Below are 16,396 nucleotides of genomic sequence, written 5' to 3' on the forward strand. Positions count from 1 at the left end.
CATAGTTATTGTCGGTAGATTTATTAAATTAATACATCTCTCATTTATTACAAATGTCACACACACACACACACACATATATATATATATATATATATATAGGGGGTAAGGCATATTCAGAGTATGTCCTTTGGCCTAATTTTATCCCCCCCAATATAGATTATCTAATTCGCACACTGCTAGTAATAGCGATGCTATGATTGGATCCAGAGATAATAACAAAAGCGCGATGAAAGAAAATGTTTTGGCCGTCGCGTCGCCAGGTCGTGTAGTGGCTTAAAAAAATAAAACTACAGAAAGGGTACTGAAAGGAATAGGGAAATGTGCTTCTTAGTTGACCATTGAAAAAGTAATTAAATCATGGTATATGTCGTGAGAGTAACTTTGTGTTCAGTGTTCAGCAACATTTTTTTTAAATCTCTATAATGTTTTAAGTGTTTTTTTCTGTCTGATGAGTTAGCCAATTAGGTAAGACGCTCGACTTCTAACTGGCTAATCCATGTCCAAATCTCCCTGCAGCTAACCTTTTTTTCTCCCACTACCGAAATCAACACCGTGTGTTGTGTTGATTTAACACAAAAAGTGGTAGTCACGTTGGGTCACCGCATTGTCTTGAACATGGGCGGAGTTAGGATTGCCTGCTGGGGGGACAGACCTTTTGGTCGGTCTCGACCTGTGGAATACTTCCTAGACGAGTGTGGAATTAATATGAATAACTCATTCTTTGTCTAAAAGTTGGGGGGAACAATACCCTCCATCCCCCCATAGCTCCGCCAATGGTGTTGAATCAACACATATTTTTTTACTGTGCAGGACATACGTTGTAAAAAGTAAGGTTAAGGACACATACAAAAGTCATCCAGGGCAGGGGTTCGAATTCACAAATACGTGAAGAAATTTCATTTCCTCAGTCAAAATTAAATGTGTTGTAAGGCAACTTTAATATTGACAATAAAATGCGATGGAACCAAAACTTAAATTCAATTATAAATGTCGGACTCAAATTACTGTAGGAAATTAAGGAGTGATCACTAGAAACAACCGAAAAATTAAACATGAAGAAATAATTTAATAAAAATCAGCTAACAAGGCTATCACACTTAACTTTATTTTTAAAAAAAACGCAGAGCAAACGTAACGGTTTCAATGTTCTAACACCTTAATGTGTCATCCGAGTAACATCGGAAACGTTACGTTTGCTGTGTGTGTGCTTTAAATTCAAAAACTGTGTTTGCAATTTCGAGACAGGAGACGAGACAAGACATTTCAATAGACGTCTCATCTCGTCTCGAAAACGAGACGAGACAATTAGTCTGCCTCGTCTTGTCCCAAAGAGTTTTGTCTCGTCTCGTTTACGAGACGAGACGAGACACGAAAAATAGCTAATTTGGACCAATTCTGGCTTGAATATGGAGTTAACGGATGAGATGGACTTATTCTTTGCATGCAGAATCAATGGCAAAAAATCACTTCCCGATATCACTTCTATCTTTGCTCTGGTATCTGTCACACACACGGATGAAACCACTCTATGAGACTTCCGACTTTTATGCACGGCACAGTTTGGAAGTTAAAAACTTGTCTAGTTCCATAAATATTATTAACACTAACATATCAATGATACTCTTGTGTATAATTCAAAAAGTTAACCGTGAAATTTATGCCGGATTGGAAGCAGTTGTGGGAAGGCCTCTTGCTACATCAAATTTGTGGGTGTTCAGGTAAAACCAATATAATCTTAGTATTTTACATCGGGTTAATAATGAATAGGTCATTTCTACTGTATATCAACTTCACGGACAAAAGCGACTCGTGGCTTAATGAAAATCCATTTGTTGGTTCTTCAAGGTCAATACATCAACAAAATAGCTGTACTAGCAGTACACGCGACCCATTACTTCGACAGAAGAGGCAAACGCACGTGTTTATGTACAAAAGACTAATTGCCTCAGGCACTTACTAGAAGGTTTGACTGCGTGGAAGCAACATAGCAATGTTCTATGACAAAGAACGCTGTGCTATGTAAAAAAGAAAAAATGCTCTGGGTTGTGTTATCTGTTGTGTATGAAATACGAGTTTGTTTGTGTGTCTGTCTGTGTGCGGCCTGGGAATCAGACGAGTTGACCGAAACTTACTAAACTTTGGTCACGGATACTTTATCCAGGCTCCAGACCAGAACGAAGCGTTTTTTTCAATTCGAACCAGTTTCTCAGGGGAAGGGAGCGTTTACCGAGACATGTAAAAACATTAGAAAATGACCGGTTTTTGTGTTGAATTTATAGTTAGCGCCGTCGCTGAGAACAATGGTGACACTTTCATTAGCGATGACTTTGAAAATAGGCTACCATTGTATGCGGGTCGGTGTCACCCTGGGGGTGGGGTACCGAAATATATTTAAAAAAATATTCCAAAATGACCAATATTAGTGTCAAATCCTTAGTTTTCACGGTCGCTGAGATGAATGTTGATTCTTCCAGAGGCGTTGACTTTCAAATACAGGCCAATCGCCTGCGGGCGAGAGGCGTTCTTTTAAATTTCGAACCAGGGGGTCACAGGGGGCGTTTACCAGGACATGTAAAAGTATTAGAAAATGACCGATATCTTTTCGTTTCGTTGTTCAGTTTGTTTGCATAGATATTTTATCTCACCCATGCGAAAAGTGTGTATTTCAGCTAGTTATTAATAAATGCAAGAAATAAATTATTAGTAATATACAGGGTGGTCCAAAAATAAGTTTACAGTGCCGTACTGATCAGTCCATTGCATTTTATATAATTTCTTATTGTTATCCATCAGATAGACTTAGTTTCTTTATTATTTGTTCTTAATGTGTTTTACTTACATCTTAAGCTCGGAAGAGCCGAAGCAAATAAACTCATAAACTAGAATGTTATACTTGATCAATGAAGAGGTGTATGCCTACTTTTGGACTACGTGAATAGATAGGAGTGTATTTTGAAAGAAAGAAACGAAAGTGTAAACATACATAACCGTATTTCACTTTATATAATCTATCCTAAACCACGGTCATTAATCTAAGATAATGTAGGAAAAAATGCAAGAAAGTAATTAATAATAATAAATATGAGCTTATCAAAATATATTTCGAAAGGAAAAGGGTCCCCTGGCAGAACTTATTTACTCCAGATGTCGAAGCGTTAATCAGAGTTGGAGTGGGTCAAGTAGGTCAACAGCATCTGACCCACTGCGACCCACCACCCACTATGACCCACTCTGAACCTTTGTGACCAACTCCGACCCGCCAAAACCCATCGTCATCAACTCTGACCCATGATCCACGCTCTCTTTAAAACTAAATAAAGTTTACAATTGTAATACAACAAGGCTATGAAATTATCACTAATCGGAGTTTGAATTTCCACGGTTCAACGCTCAAGCACCGCTCTGTTATAATACGGGTGGATTTGATCTTTACGATATACAATGATAAAGTGTTTGTCATGGGCCAAATTGTGATGAATTTAACTTTAATTATCATATATAATTATTTCTTTGTTGACTTACAGACATTTTCAGTGGAAAATAGGATGAAATTTGAAAGTCTCAAATCAAGGTAAAGTAGACCAAAGTAAAGAGAAGGCTAAAATTGTCCATATAATTAAGCATCCCGTACAAATTTAAAATTCCCACGTAATTAAGCTTGCAGTACAAATTTTATGTAAATTTTCCTCACAACTTTATGACGTGATATCCTTATGCTGTAACGCTCCATACATAAACACAAGTTTCAGCAGTTATTATAATAAAAAGCAGTAGATGTAAAATGCATAAAACTGTAGTTTTTATTTCTCAATAATTGCTTTTCAATTTGTTTCTGAAGTAATATTGATCGTTTTCGATTATTTTTAGAAATCAACCCTATATATAGAAAATGCTCCCTCCCAATAAAAGAGTTTTAAAAATGATATTGAGATCAGGGCCTAACTATGTATATACCAAATGTCATTTCAGTTGACTTTGCAATTTGATCATGACGATCACACACACATAGTTATATTCAATGTTTTATATAATTATTCGTACATTATAGGTAATTCACATTTTTTCTCCAGTAGTTAGCTCCTCTAAAAACTCGCAGGATGTGTTTGAAAAGTCAAGAAGTAAGTCCTATTGCTATTATTACAATTCCAAATATGGTCAATTGCCTGAAGTTCTGCAAGAGTGCCTGAAATTCTTTCTTCAATAGAGACAAATGAAAAAAGAAAAAGGGAGGCCTTGAAAGTAAAAGGTAGACAAATTCACCAGTGCTCAGAAGAAACTGTCTACAATGCACTGAGCAGAATGGGTTCGTAAGTCAGAGTGGATCAGTGGGTCAGTATGAATCAGAATGGGTAGTTGGGTCAGAGTGAGTCACGGTGGGTTGTATATCACAGTGAGTCACATCCTGTTGACCCATGACCCACTTACAAATCTTGACGCAATTGACCCACTGACTCACTCCATCTCTGGACTGCACACACGTATCAGTGTTGGGCAAAATCAATTGAAATCAATTGCAATTGATCAATCAATTGAAAGTAATTGCTCTGAAAATCAATTGCAATTGATTTCAATTGCAATTGATTTCAATTTGTAATTGACAATTAATTTCAATTGCAATTGAATTCAATCATAAAATTTGCAATTAAATTTTCGTCAATTGTTAATTGTTAATTGGTCACCAGGCAATTGAAACTTTTAATTGTTAATTGTCAATTGCAAAGGGTGCAATTGAAACATTCAATTGTTAATTACAATTGACAATTGAAACTTGTAATTGTTAATTGTAATTGTTAATTGCAATTGAAATCAGCAATTAAAACTGAAGATAAGAAGATGTGTGTATATTGTATTGTCCACTTGTTACTGTTTTACATATTTCAAATAAGGTACTTATAAGAAATGTTGGATACCTGCCATCCCTTTCCCCCCTGGGAAGAAAGCCGTGAAACTAAGTATTTTTTAAATATATTATGTTTATGGTTCTATCCCCCTCGAAAGAACTTTATATACCCGTCATGCATACAATAGGAATGAGCACGAGCGAGTTCGAGCAAGTTTTCTTTAAAACTCGACTCGACTCGAAGCAGACATCTTTGAGTTCGACTCGAGATCTCGGCTCGAAAAATTTCCCCCAACTCGACTCGAATTCGGATCGAGTTTCCAGTCGAGTCGAGCCAATTCGAGCTAAATCCTTTGTGTAGTTTCAAGTACTACTATCTTCAAGTATCCTACATAGACAATATAATTATCAATGATACTACTACTACTACTATAACTAATTATTATTATAACACCGTGTACCTGTATAAACATCGAATATAGGCGGTTTGTATCGGAATACTAAAAATTAGTTAACTGTCGATCTCGGTAGTCAAGAAATCTTCAGGACGCAAGGACATCGGTCACGAGGTTCTTGGCTTGAGTTCAGGAGGAGCAAGTATTCGGGCTCGAGCCAATAATTGTTAGAAGTTATGGGACTCCAGCCAAACATGTTTAAAACTGCTCGACCCGGGTTTAGGGTTGTCAACGACTCAAGCGGGTCGCTCACAGCTCATTCACTTATCGAGCCGAACCGAGAAGTGAACCGAGCCAACAGCTCATCCAACCGAGCCAGCTCGAGCCGAAGGCTCACACGAGCCGGTTCGAGCCATTTTCTCAGTTAAGCTAACTCGAACCCAGCCTATGGACTCGTTTCAACGGAGCTGGTTCGAGCCATTGGCTCCAATCGAGCCGAGTCGATAACTCGCCTTTACCGAGCCGTTCAAGCCATTGGCTCAATTGAGCCCAGTCGATGGGTAATCCCAACCAAGCCAGCTCAAGCTGTACGCTCAGTTGAACCGAGCCGGGCTGGTTGACATCACTATTCCGGTTGGGCTTCTACTTTGGCTAAAAAATTGGACCGTGCAGTTCTCAGCTTTGATGGTAAGAACTACAAAAAATTATATGAAATCTTTAGTTTTACGTCCCACGATTATGCCGGTTAGGCTAAAGGAGACGGTGATGATGGGAAATGAATGAAATGAAGAAAGTGGGAGGAAACGGGAGAACCCCGAGAAAATCCACGAGCACGGTGTTTGTCCACCACAAAGTCCAAACTGCGCGAGCTGGGATCGAACCAGGGACCTCAAGCACCGGAGGTGAACGTTCTACCACTGACCCTCCGCGCCCCCTGGTAAGAACTACAGTATATACTTATATTGGTGCTCACGGCGTCATTAACTTGTTCCACCACCAACGAATTTCGAGGTACTTTGTTTTGCATCTTTTGTGCGTGTTTTGTGTCGCTTTGTGCGCCTATTCCCACATTTTGTGCATCACCGGAAGTGGATCAAAATGGGCCTACAAATATGACGGAACAAATTATTGCTCTTCCGCCACCAATGAATTTCGAGGTCGTTTCCTTCACATCGTTTTGTGCCTTTTTGTGCGTCTACTTCCGTTTTGTGCGTCACCAGAAGTGGGTCAAAATGGGCTTCCAAGATGGGACGAAAATGACCCATTGTTCCGACACTATCGAATTTCTAGGTCGTTAATTTCACACCGCGTACCCTTTTGTGCGCCTATTTCGACGTTTTGTGCGTCACTGGAAGACGGTCAAAATGGGCCTCGAAGGTGGGACGAAAATGACCCACTTTTCCGCCACTACCGAATTTCGAGGTCCTTCCTTTTGCATCGACTACTGAATTTTCGTGCTGTTTCGTGTCCCCATTTCCACGTTTTGCGCGTCACCAGAAGTGTGTCAAAATGGGCCTCCAAAGTGTGACCAAAATGACCCATTGTTCCGACACTATCGAATTTCTAGGTCGTTTCTTTTGCACCGTTTAGTGCCTATTTTTTTAAAAAAAGTTTTCTGTACCTACTTCCTCGTCTTGTGCGTCACCGGAAGTGAGTTAAACAGGCCTTTAAAGTGGGAGTTAAATGGCTCACTGTTCCGCCACTATCGAATTTCGGGGTCGGTTCTTTCGCATCGTTTAGTGCCTGTTTCGTACGTTTTGTGCGTCACCAGAAGTGTGTCAAAATGGGCTTCCAAAGTGTGATGAAAATGACCCACTTCTCCGTCACTACCGAATTTCGTGGTCCTTCCTTTCGTATGGACTAGTGAATGTTTCGTGCCGTTTCGTGCCCTTATTTCTACGTTTTGCGCGTCACCAGAAGTGTGTCAAAATGGGCCTCCAAAGTGTGACGAAAATGACTCACTCCTCCGCCACTACCGAATTTCGAGGTCCTTCCTTTCGCATTGACTAGTGCCTGTTTTGTTACGTTTTGTGCCCCTATTTCCACGTTTTGTTCGTCACTAGAAGTGTGTCAAGATGAGCCTCCAAGGTGTGACGAAAATGGCCCACTGTTCCGACACTATCGAATTTCTAGATCGTTACTTTCGCATCGTTTAGAGCCTTTTTTTAAAAAAAAAAAGTTTTCTGCGCCTATTTCTCGTCTTGTGCATCACCCGAGGTGAATTAAACGGGGCTTTAAAGTGGGAGTTAAATGGCTCACTGTTCCGCCACTATCGAATTTCGGGGTTGGTTCTTTCGCATCGTTTAGTGTGTATTTTGTACCGTTCTGTTCGCCTACTTCCACGTTTTGAGCATCACCAGAAATGCGTCAAAATGGTCCATCAATGTGTGAGGAAATAGAGCCATTGTTCCGCCACTATCGAATTTGGAGGTCGTTTCTTTCGCATCGTATAGTGCCTGCTTTGTACTGTTTTGTGCTCCTATTTCCACTTTAGTGCGACAACGAAAATGGGTCAAAATGGCCTACAAGTATAGCGGAATAACTTAATGCTGTTCCGTCACCATCGAATGTCGAGGTCGTTTTCTTCACTTTTCCTTTTTTTTTTTTTGCATGATTTGTGTCGCTTTGTGCATCAGTGGGAGAGGGTCAAAATGGACCTTGAAAGTGGAATGGATATGTCTTTTTCTGCCATATTTGTAGGTCGTCTTTGACCCACTTTCGTTGACCTACAAAACGTGAAAATATGCGCAGAAACGGTAAAAACATGCACTAAACAATGCGAAAAAGCGACCTTGAAATTCGATACTGGTGGGAGAGTGAATCATTTTTCTTCCCACATTAAATGCCCATTTTGACCCACTACCATTGATTCGCAAAACATGGAAATAGGTTTACAAAACGGTAGAAAACACGCACAAGATGATGTGAAGGAAACGACCTCGAAATCGTTCCTGACGGAACAGCATTAACTTGTTCCACCATATTTGTAGGATAACATTGACCCATTTCCGGTGACGCAGAAAACGAGGAAATAGGCGCACAAAACGACTCAAAAAATTTCCATGTAATTAAGCTAAATTTCCATTTAAGTTTGTAAGCTTAATTATATGGAAAATTTTATACATTTTTCCTTACTTTGGTCTACTTTACGTTGATTTGGGACTTTTAAATTTTATTCAGTTTTCCACTGAAAAGTATCTATAATTCAACAAGAAAATAATTATTAATTATAATTATTATCTATATAACTGAATTCATTGTAATTTGTTTCATAACAAACACTTTACCATTTCGTACTAGCTGTTATGCCCCTTCTTCGCATGGATCAGATAAAATATCAATGTAAACGAACTGAACAACGGGAGAACAATTAAGAAACATTTCTAAAATCTATATATATAAAAGAGAACGTACAAAATTTTGTCCGCTCATCACGCTAATACGGCTGAACCAATTTCTTTCATTTTTGGGGGGTTATTAGGATTTGGACCCTAGATGGTTTTTATCATATCACTTTAATTTTTAATTACCAGTGTCTTGAGATAATTGACCATTCAAGTGTCCATAACGTACAAATCCTTTGTTATTAGTTCATCATAGGTAAAAATAAACGTATTTATATGCAACCCGCATGACCGTGTCACTCGGCGGGTTAACATAAATGACAGGCGATATACAGCGGAAAATAGCTTGAATCTTCTGTTTAAAATTTTTTAATTGATTTGCTTATTTTTACAGACACTTTTACAATATGCCAGCACCGGGATGACCGCAGCGAAGCGGGGCGGGTTAACATAAATGACAGGCGATATAATGTTAAGATTTACTGCAATCTTCTATGGTTTTTATCATATCACTTGAAAGCGAAAAAGTAAAAATTATCTAAGTAACAAAGTTTATTGCGTTCCGGGGTGACCGCAGCGAAGCGGGGTGAACGCTGCTAGTTGGATATATTTTGTGTGAACATATATCCAATAACGTACATGTGTTTTCATTGGGAAGGCCGATGGGGGCTGAATTTGAACGTATACACTATCGGGGGTGTCACTATACGTCTGAGCAGCCCCAATAAATATGGATTCGACACAAATTCTACTACTTTTACATGTCCCGGTGAACCACCCCTCAGACCCCCTTGGTTCGTATTGTGAAAAAATCTCCTCTGGCCCCCACCAACCCCCAACCAATACCGCGAAAACTATGAATGTGACACTAACATCTGCCATTTTCTACTACTTTTTACATATGCCGGTAAAAGTCCCTATAATCCTCTGGTTCCAATTTAAAAAAAAAATACCTCTGGCCCACAGCCGATGGGGTCTGTATTTGGAAGTCAACGCCTGTGGAAGTATCACCATTCATCTCAGCGACAGCGAAAACTATGGATTTGACACTAATATCGGTCACTTTCCATTATTTTTACATGTCTCGCAATTCCCCACCCCCGGTGACTCTCGGCCCGCATACAATAGTGGCTAAATTTGAAAATCATCGCTAATGAAAGTATCACCATTGATCTCAGCCATCGCGAAAACTACGGATTTGACATCGGTCATTGTGGATTATTTCTACATGTCTCGTGATCCCCTTTATAATGCTCCCCTTTCTTAGCTGATGGGGGCTAAATATGAAAGTAAACGCGGTCTTGAGTTTCACCATTGAGCTCAGCTATCCCGAAAACTATGGATTTGACACTAATATCGGTCATTTTGGATTACTTTTACGTTTCAGTATCCCCCCCCCCGTTGACCCACAGCCCGCAGCCGAACACGGTGAATTTGGAAGTTAATGTGATCGGAGTTTCACCATGGATCTCAGCGACCGCGAAAACTATGAAATCGACACTGATACCATTCTACTTTTACATGTTCCGGTAAACGCCCCCCTGAGACCCCCTGGTTCGAATTTTGTTGAAAACGCTTTGCCTTGGTATGGGACCTGGACCAAGGTATCTTTGACCAAAATTTGGTAACTCTCGGTCGATTTTCTGGTCCCCAGGCCGGTCCCGGTAAGCGTTCCCTGGAGACCCCCTAGTAATGAATTAAAAAAAAAACCTCTTCGTCTTGGTCTGGGGCCTAGACCAAGCTACCCGTGACCAAATTTTGAAAAGTTTCGGTCTACTCGTATCGTCCACAGGCCGCACAAAGATAGACAGACAGACACACGAACAAACTCTATTTTATTTATATTAGAAAGGTCAGATCCGCCGTTATTGTATTAGTGCGGTGCTTGAGCGATTGATCGTAGAAATTCAAACTCCGATGAGTTATAATTTTATAGACTTGTTTTATTACAAGTTTAAACTCTTTAGTCAGTAGAGAAGAGGTCGTGAATCATGGGTCAGAGTTGATGACAATGGGTTTTGGTGGGTCTGTGGGTCACAGTGGGTAAGAGTGGTTTATGGTGGGTGGTGGGTCAGAGTGGGTCACGGTGGGTCGTGGGTCACGACGGGTGGTGAGTCAATTGGTCATGGCTAAAGTTTTCATTGCCCCACGCCCTCTCTGAACTACAGTGTTGAAAATTAATCAGTGAAAATCAATTGCAATTGATCAATCAATTGAAAGTAATTGCTGTGGAAATCAATTGCAATTGAATCAATTGCCAATTAATTTCAATTGCAATTGAATTACAGAATTCAATTGCAATTACTTTCCACTGCAATTACTTTCAATCAATTGATCAATTGCAATTGATTCTCCTTTTTCAATGGCCAACTGCAATTAACAATTAACCATTATTTATTTCAATTGTTAATTGCAATTAACAATTAAATTTACAGATTAATTGTTAATTGTTAATTCAATTGAAATTTGCCCAACACTGACACGTATAAAGCAGTCATATATTTATCTTAACCTTCCTGACTTTACTTAACCTCACTAATTTAAGTTAATCTACAAAAAATGCAATAAAGCAATTATTATTGACAAATACAAACATATAGGAATGTATTTTGAGAAAAAGAAAAATCAAAATGAACCAGCCGAGATTTGAACCCGCGTTGCTCCACTCAAGAAACAGACGTTCTACCGACTTAGCCACGGCAGAACTTGTAACTTTTGGCTTTGAAGCTTTATTTATATTACGTGTGTTACGTAACAACGCTACGAGATGTCATTACTGTCCTTCAAGACCCGTTTCGTAAATTTACGAAATAACTCATTTAATCCTTAATCAATCCGATTATCTCTATATACGTATATACGATGTATGTGTGTGTGTTGGTGCACCCAAGAGATTAATTCATAATACATTAATTTATTCTTGATGTTAATCTACAGCACAAATGCTTTTAATGAAAACATGGGGCCTGTTGCCGTAGATAGCTAAAGGCCGTAAATGAAATTCTAACATCAAGTGTAACTGGAGTAACTCACCGTCAATGGCTGATTTAACACGCTTGATGACAGCGCGTGTAATGGTTGAATTATAAACTCACTTGATAGAGCCTATGTAGATAAGTGGGTACCGTGTGTGACTGTCGTTCTCAGGATTCTGTGTTCGAGTCTCAGCCTAGACTGAGTTGCGTTTTTTTTCAAGGAAATAAACAATATAATTGATGTTCGCATTTGATACTGAAAGAGATTTATCCTATGAAGGGAGAAAAACAAGACAATACAGGGGGTAGGGGGAAAGACGGAGATTGTTTATCCTTAAGTGTTAAAATTTAATTTATTCCCATGTCTTTTGCTATTTCCTTTCCCTCTTTCCTTCTTTTCTCATTTTGTTTAGCTTTCCATACTTTTTCGGTCTCTACATGATGCGTATTATTCTTTTCGTTTCCTTTGCTTTAATTCCTATCTCTTTGATCTTAAAGTGAATGGAATTTCTGCAGATTTATCTCGTGGTTGTTTCTCTAGTGATGCTCTCAGATAGTAATACTTTTTCCTCCAAATGGAGGAATATCCTGGCATGTTATGTTTTCGGGCATGTATTTGCTGTCATGTTGGTTGTCCAACTATCAGACATACAGTGAAACTATTCTGCTACTGGAAAAAGCTATCATTTCTTATGTATCCAACCTCCACTTTTTACAGTCGCTGACTGTACTATGGCTACATACGCAAAAATTCGCAAAATACCTGCGCACCAGCCTTCTCCTTATTCCTCTATATCTCCGGAACAGTTGAGATCGAGGGTTTTTTCCTCTATGGGTTTAATTGTACACAAAAACACTTCGTTTAGGCATAAACTAAATCATAATTTCGTGTCACACTTGAATCGGTTTCCTTGTTAGTAAAGAATTGCTAAAATTAATGAATGGCGAACTGTTTTCGCAATCTGGAAATTCATACTCATTAGCAGATTATTTTATAATGCTTTAATTATAAAATTTGTATTGATAGTCTTTCCGAAGTTATGTATTTCCTTAAGCTTATTATTATTATTATTATTATTATTATTATTATTATTATTATTATTATTATTATTATTATTATTATTATTATTATTATTATTATTATTTACGGTTTTACTTTTAGTTTGCCAGGACTTCTAGCCTTAAATTTATGTTATTATTTGTTCTAAGAGAAAATCACGAACATATCATAATATAATTAATTTTGTATCGATTTAGATTGAAAACGAGTATGGAAGTTATTACGCCTGCGACGTTGAATACCTAGCAGCTCTTCGTGACATATTTGCATCCTACGTCGAAGATGCAGCTGTCCTGTTCACCACAGACGGAGCTTTAACGAGCTACTTGAAATGTGGAAAGATTCCCGGTGTCTATGCAACTGTAGATTTCGGGATAGGTAAATCCATTATACTATCCCTTTCAATATTACTTCTAGATGTTTAAAATTTTCTAGTTTTCGATTTAAACTATTATTTTTAAAAATGAAACAGAAAGGTAAGGAAAGTGAACGAAAAAGTCCCGTATCAGTTTTGTATGTTGTTTACAACTGTCTAACAAAATCCTTGTTGTGGCTGGTATAGTTGCCAGAATTTAATTATTTTAAAATCTGTCAGCAATAACTTTCATAATAATTTAATTACGATTAGTTATAAGTATTATCAATTATACGAATGTCCTCTTAAACAATGAAATTATCTTAAAGCAAGTTGTGGAACAGCCTGCTAGAAGCAACATTATATCAACATAAGAAGAGTCAATCATTGAATAATTATACAATTCTAAATGAGAAACAATGAATATGGTATAAGGAAAATATTCAATCAAACATTAATTCTCTCTATGTCTCTATTAAGTCTCTAGTAAGCGAACAAAATGTAATATTAGTGCCATATTATTCCCTATTATAATTTACAGGGATATGACAATTCTTAGTCTAGGGAAGACCGGGGTATTCAAGAACACTTAAGGTTTGGTTATAAATACTTTTTCGTTTTTAGATATAAAATAAGGATTTCTTGTATATAGAAAGCTTATAGTTTTTCCTGTTTCCTAAAATGCAGAAGAAAGTCAAAAGTAATATTTTTCAACAAATCAGTCAGATGTTTTAGAAATGTACCTACGTTCGGGATTGCCCCGGTGGTCGGGGTAATCCCGAACATATTGTTTACTTTAAACTTTCTTTTACAAAAAAGCGAAATGCATTAAAATACATTAAAAATATACCGTAGTTTAGTATTTAAATTTTTAATAACAATTATAATTGCAGACATAACTAATAAATGTAGCAATTAATAAATATAGCAAACTATTCTAATTAATAAGCCTAATAATGCTTGTAACCAAGACATGATCTATTTCCCAAACCAATTTCAATAACTTATTACTTACTTTTCAATAAAAAAAGACTATTAAAAATTTTTTAATAATTTATTTTACACCATAAGGCAATCCCGAACCACCGGGTAATGGCAAACATTCTGTCTGGCATTTCCCCATGAGACGCCATTTTATTGTTATAGTTCAAACTAATTGTTGCCTGCATACAGGCTAGTAAGATTACAAAGAACTAATGTTCAAATATAGGGGAATATATAGCCTTATTTGTAACAATATAGATAACAGTCAACTTACTTTGCCTAGATTATTGAATCAACGTTATAAGTGATTCGACAAAAACAACATAACATCTTCTTCCTGGCAATCCATTCAACTGACTGCCACCAAATTTATGCTACACTTTTCCAGGTCTCTCCTCTAGCGTGCAGCAAAATCGTCTGTTTTCTAACAATCTTCCTTGGGTGTAAATTGTGTGTTCAGCATTACCGCAGTCTTCGTGAATATCCCGGTTTCCCCTAAACTTGTATTTCATTTTTACTTGAATTATCATTACAATATCTAATATGGTGTTTTCTTAATATATGTTTGTACTCTCGTGACTGTAACATGTGACGCATGAGAGCGAAACAAAACGTCGAATGCACGCTTCATATTTGGGGAACGGAAGTCCGTTTTAAAGTGATATATTAAGTTTGAAAATTAACACCTCTGGGCTCTGACTTTTTCGGTTCCTTTTGAAGGATGTGTTTCGCAGGAAACCGGCTACATTGAGAGACCTTCGTGAAGAAATTTCAGCAGTATATGTAGCAATTCCCGCGAACATATTGATCGGCCTTACTGAAGAACCGCTGGCCGTTGTGCATTGTGTCTAGGCCCTAATGATAACAACTTTGAGCACCTTCAGTTAAGTACATTTTTGACGGACTCTGACAATATAATTTGCTGCCCTTATTCTCATGTCGGTAAGCTACACTGTCAGACACAAGGAGCGGACAAGAAACATACCTCTCATAAAGTAGTGATAGCAGGTGTATGCTGGAGTTAATACTTTGCAAGTATACCATTTGTGGGTTCATCACTATCTGTATAGTGGCAACAATTTTATTCTCCATTCTGATACACAGAATACAAATATCTCATTTACTCACACGAATTTTGAATATTTTAGTTCAAAGAAGTGAGTGCATTTAAAAGGTCTACTATTATTACATCTCTTTTTCTGAACTGTAAAATACACTACTACAACTTAAAATGCATTTTATGTTCGCACTTACCTCTAAACTGTGATACACAAAGCCACGTGCAACTAAAGCATACAGATTTGCTGTTGGCCTAGCGACGTCTGTATTCCTCCACAAATAGTTCACTACTTTTAATTATTACTTTCACAATGAAACAAGCATATGAAACTACAATATTATGGTAAGTTACAAAAATATAATATTGATTGTCTAATAATATTGCAGTCATATATATTTAAGAAAACAATGAAAGTATTAAATTTAGATAATCGCAGTGATTATGGTGCCAATTCAATTGTGTATGTGTATTCTGCTTTTACGTTAGAAATATGGGTGGCATGAATGCTTGTTCCGCGAATGTTATGGTAAAATCAGTAAGCGAAACCTTTACGTGGTGGAATAAACCATTTGTTCTAAGTTTGGTAAGTTCAGCTTACTATCGAAATTCAATTTGTTCTTTTTTTCCTGCTGCAAGTATCCCGCGTGGCAAGTAATTGCCAAAATGTGTGTGTATAGCTTGCACCTCTTCCTGAAAAAGTGAGAGCAATGTATTATTACCTCATCATAGTTCTGAACATTGGAGGAATACGAATAATTTTATTTATCTCCGTTTAGAGGTAAGTCGAAGCAGACAAGAGTTTCGATACACCCAATACAAGCTTTGTACAAACATGTTTACTTACACGAATTTCGAAATTCAATATAAAGGAATTGATCAAGTGAAGTCTTCTTTTACGAACAGCTGAATGCGTATGCACAAAATTTTGAACATGGAGCTGTTTGGTGTGCAGAACATGAATATATTATTTACTTGCATACAGAGACGTACGCAGAGTGTGGGTCCTGAGAATCTTTACACCCGGAAATCCCGACGTTTCTGCAAACTTAGTCTAAATTTAGGGGTGGTATTACAAATTTTAATATAATTTGTCCTCACATTAAATTTTGATCCCTCCATAGCTTTGTACCTCTCCGGAAATAATTCCTACATACGTGCTTGCTTGTACATATTTTAATTTGGAGGATATTAAAAGCGGAAAAGAAAAACATTGTCTGCTCTAACATGTGGATGATTTGCTGCTAAATAAATAAAGGGGTAGAATACCGTGCCCTTGTCTTTTTAAAATTGAAGTTTTGTCCTACTTATTTTCTAATCGTATGCATGCACATAACAGGAATACGTAAAAATACAGCAGCATCCAGCTGCGCCAATTTGCGT

At 37.6% G+C, this 16,396-nt stretch overlaps 1 protein-coding gene across 1 annotated transcript in view; it reads left to right on the plus strand.

Annotated features, from left to right (window-relative positions):
• The window catches only part of LOC145671560 (beta-galactosidase-like), a 137,838-nt gene that overhangs the window by 78,241 nt on the left and 43,201 nt on the right, over positions 1 to 16,396 (plus strand). The window contains exon 6 of the mRNA XM_081740747.1: positions 12,815 to 12,995. Within this exon, the coding sequence (XP_081596873.1) occupies positions 12,815 to 12,995 (181 nt within the window). The remainder of the gene's footprint in view (positions 1 to 12,814; positions 12,996 to 16,396) is intronic.

The sequence above is a fragment of the Thermobia domestica genome, chromosome 15, assembly GCF_964235325.1.
Source record: "Thermobia domestica chromosome 15, izTheDome1.hap1.1, whole genome shotgun sequence".
Lineage (NCBI taxonomy): Eukaryota > Metazoa > Arthropoda > Insecta > Zygentoma > Lepismatidae > Thermobia > Thermobia domestica.